Raw genomic sequence first — 4,097 nt, 5'->3', positions numbered from 1 at the left:
GGATAAATTAAAAATCCTCTACTTTTTATTGAAATTAAAGACGAATTTGATGATGTAGAACTTTCTAAAGCTTTTAAACAATATTCACATTTTATTTCTCTCTGTAAAGATCGAACAATAGAACCTGCTATGTAAGAAATAATTGTTTCAGCAACCTCTGATACAGTACATGGATGTATTACATGTGAGTGCGTGTCAAAATTCTGAATTAACGTTAATAATCTTTCTGTATCCCTATCAATATTTTTGTCAATTATGCTTCCATCTTCTCTGTTATTTATTTCAGGTAATACATGTTTGATTAATGGCGTGGTCATATTAATTAATGAAACCGGGAGTTCCATTTATAGAAGTGTACCATTTATATAATGTTTTTGGATGAGGTAAAATGCAATCAAATTTGTTTCTTACATAATTATAAGCTTTCGGACTGTAATAATTTAAAGTTAATGCAAATGACCTTAATTCGGGGCTGTATTGTTTATTAACTTTATTGTTATTAGATTTCAAAATTATTCTTTTTAAAAAATCTTTATTAGACTTACCTATTTGCTTTAAAATATCTAAGTGATTCTCATCTAATTTTGATTTTAAAGATACCATAACAGTATCAAAATCTGCTTTAGATTTTTGTTTTATTTTGCGTTTCAAACGTTTAATTATTTGTTGAGATTTTTGTTTATATTCTTCCAAAGAAGCTTTCAAAAATTTGATAGTATCATCTTTGTCATCTTGAAAATGTTCAGGATTAACAGATGTCGAACGATGAACTTTCACTATTGAATTTTCAGATAAATTTATTGGAGAAGTACACCTATCAATAAAAGACTTTTCATCGACTATAACAGTGCAATCTTGAAATTTATCTAAAAATAATATAGAGTATTAATGTTCAAAGAGTTTTAAAGTATATATAATATTTTCTAAATGAAATTAGATAACTATATAAAAATTTTAACTAACCAGTTAACAAAGGTTGTTCTTTTACAGTTAATTCTCCAGTGGATTCATCAAGAAGCATTTCATCAGTCATGGAAATACTTTGTTTTTGAAAATTATTGTTATTTATCTGTATTCCCTGTATTTTATTCCCTGTATTTAATTTTTTTGTACTATGTGTATCAATTGATGAAAATGAGGTTTCTAAATATGAAAGTTGATCTGAATTATAATCAGTAGAAGAAAACGATAAATTTAAATAATTCTGTTGATTTTTAATGTTTTCTTGTTCGTTTCTATTATTGTGTGTGTCATCAACAAAAGCTTCTACCTAAAGAAATAAAAGAAATTATTAATAAAAAAGCGCAATTAATATCAACTAGAATAAAATATTATAATATTTCATACACAAGGCACAGCATTTTCGCGTAAAAAAATTTTATCTAATGTCCTGTTTATATCTTCTTCTTTAAAATGTAAAGAACAAATTGATGCATGTTTTTTCAAGTTAGTGTTTTCACTTAATCCAATATTTTTAAGCCATAATGCTCTTCTATTTGCATCTTTTGGTAACCTGTTGACAATAAGAAATAGTTATATTTATTATAACTTTAATCAAATTTTTTTCTCTTTTGCTTTGAATAAATATAGCATCAACAGACACATCCATCAATAGTATTAACAAAGAAAATATTTTTATATTAATAAAAATAAAATATTACATATTAATAAGAATAATATATTATAATTTTTTACCTGTGGAAACTAATTTTTATATTTTGTTCCAATACTTTTTGAAATTTATTTTTACATTTCTCTGAAGAATTTGTTGTGAAACATCCTGGTACAATGCACTTTACCATTTTTATTTGCAAAGAGTCAATTAACGTTGCTGAATGAGACGAATGCGTTCGAGTATCTAACCTAACTTTGTAGTTGTCACACTAAACAGCGCAAGCAGGATATCACTGACACATATCTATGTGTAAGTTCTTTGAAATCAATATGGCGGAGAAATCAATATGACGGTTCCCCCTTCATGCCTAAGAGAACCCCCTCTTGCCTAAAGTAGGACTTTATGCTCCGTCCCTCTATTCTTTAGTTCGTGCTTCAATCAGAGACTTGCCATAAGGGGGCCATTTTTGATTGGTCCAGAATTTTTGTCAACTCCCGCTCATATTTGAAACGCACAAAGTTTACCTTTAACATTATAATGATAATTTAGCATTAGAAACTAAAAATAAATGTTTCAACGGAACTAAATATTATGTTCTTATTATATACAATATTTAAAAACTGTATATATCGAAAAATTCTTTGTATTACTTGTTATTTCTTTTTTATGGGTTGCATTCCAAAACATCTTTTTCAAGGAAAATTTTACTCTCAAATGTATAGTTCACGTTACATATTTCACGTTACATATTTCACTATAGATGTAACAGTAAAATTTTCCTCGGAAAGGACGTTTTGGAATGCAACCATGAAATATGATAGCTAGAAATACATAGTTTCCTAATATTTTGCATTATTAATCTTTCTTGTTAGCATACTAATTAGGAATTGCAGAGCTTCTACTTAAAAAAAAGCGAATCTTTTGTAAGCAAAATTTAAAAAACGGTCAAATGTAATTATTGAAAGAAAAGCACTTTCAAATTTGCAAAATTTATTTAAAAAAGGTATATACAGCCATAGACTTACTATTGTAACGCTTACAATTATAATTTTTTTTGTTCATAATTCTTAACCTAAATACAACAAATCTGTTAATTATTTTTGAAAATAATTGGTGACAATTCATTATGTGATCTGCGGGAACCAGATTAAATTTCATAATTAAATAACTTTTCCAATCAATATTTTCAGTATTAAAATATTTACAATAATGTCGGAACATCTTTTCTAATAATATAAATAGTTGGAATGTTTTAATGTTTACAAAAAATAACGAATTCATTTTGTAACATTTAAATTGAACAAACTTTGTAAAGAAATAGTGTGGTGGACTGTGTGATTGTACACAATGAATACAGTTCTTACAGGTTTTACATATTTTTATTATCGATCTGATAATATATCCCGCAATGTTATATAATGAATTTAATTCAATCGTTGTTAACTTTAATGTCGAATTACTTTTAAAAGGTGGAATTGTTTCAATATTTGCTTTATTAATATTATTATTGGAATCCGCCACAAAATCATTGTTTTGTTGTTTTCCTGATAAATATTCAATAAATCCTGAAATATATTCTCGATCATCATTCTCATAGTTGCTATTGTTTATATGTTGCATATATATCGCAGTAGAGATTAATTTTAAATCATTCGTAAATTGTAATGCATTTGGTACATTTTTTTGTCGAATTTGTGAAAAGAGGTTCTCTATACAATCTTGAGTAAGTCTAGACGTTAAAACAAATTTAAAATTTTTCTGACTAATAAGATATTGCGTTAAATCTATTATCGATTTAGTAGAAATAATAATACCTCTCTGCACCGGTTTGAAATCTCCTGCAATACCTATTTTTAATTTGTAAAAAATATCAATAATTTCATTTAAAAAATCAATATTTTCGTTATATACGTCTTCATATTTTGTACCAAGAGCTAATGCGCAATATCTAGATGTTACAAGAGAAAACCATTTAGATACAATTTTTACAAACCAAGCGGTAGTCATATACTCTGGTTTATTATTCTCATCTGCTAACAACAGAAAAGAGCTACTAACGTCATTACAAAAAACATGTTTGGCTTTATTGACTTTCATTTTGTTAAAATTATTGCATCTAATATCATCAGCTTGTAATTTAGGTGTTAAAAAAAGCTCAGAATTACTTTGAATATTTATCAGTTCATCAAAATGTTGTAATTCAATTTTATTGGAAGGTAAATTATATTTTATTACAACATCATTAGAAACAATTATCGTTCCATTATTAACTAACGCTTGTTTCAGATTTTTCAAAATATGTGCTGGGTCGCCAATAATATATAACAAACGTTTTCATCAAAGGGATGTATAATACAATTACTTATTGTACTAAACCTTCCTGTACTTATACCTAATAGTTTCCACAGTCCGACATTTCCAGGACCCATGTCTGAGGTGAGAAAGTTAACATGAAAACCCATTTGTTCTGTTTTAGTAATTA

The 4,097-nt window shown here is 26.8% G+C and overlaps 2 protein-coding genes across 5 annotated transcripts in view; one reads left to right on the top strand and one right to left on the bottom strand.

The window, feature by feature from the left end:
• The window catches only part of LOC116844468, a 75,579-nt gene that overhangs the window by 58,233 nt on the left and 13,249 nt on the right, over nt 1–4,097 (top strand). The gene's annotated exons all lie outside the window — the stretch shown is intronic.
• On the bottom strand, nt 7–1,920 carry LOC116844465. The gene is made up of 4 exons (XM_032815983.1): nt 1,696–1,920; nt 1,348–1,513; nt 964–1,270; nt 7–866 (listed from the first exon to the last, which is right to left on the bottom strand). The coding sequence occupies exons 1-4, from the start codon at nt 1,800–1,802 to the stop codon at nt 319–321; spliced, it is 1,128 nt and encodes a 375-aa protein (XP_032671874.1). The 5' UTR covers nt 1,803–1,920; the 3' UTR covers nt 7–318.

This window comes from Odontomachus brunneus, unplaced genomic scaffold (assembly GCF_010583005.1).
Source record: "Odontomachus brunneus isolate Ranch 3 - 2012 unplaced genomic scaffold, Obru_v1 Obru_scaffold_041, whole genome shotgun sequence".
NCBI classification, from domain to species: Eukaryota; Metazoa; Arthropoda; class Insecta; order Hymenoptera; family Formicidae; genus Odontomachus; species Odontomachus brunneus.
Note: the sequence above shows the minus strand (reverse complement) of the source record. Positions and strands in the feature narration are given on the sequence as shown.

Coding starts and splice junctions, on each gene's coding strand:
- LOC116844465 (XM_032815983.1), bottom strand. CDS start 1,802: ATGGTAAAGTGCATTGTACCAGGATGTTTCACAACAAATTCTTCAGAG. Junction 1,514..1,695: donor ATAAAAATTAGTTTCCACAG/GTAAAAAATTAT, acceptor TATTGTCAACAG/GTTACCAAAAGATGCAAATA. Junction 1,271..1,347: donor GCGAAAATGCTGTGCCTTGT/GTATGAAATATT, acceptor TTATTTCTTTAG/GTAGAAGCTTTTGTTGATGA.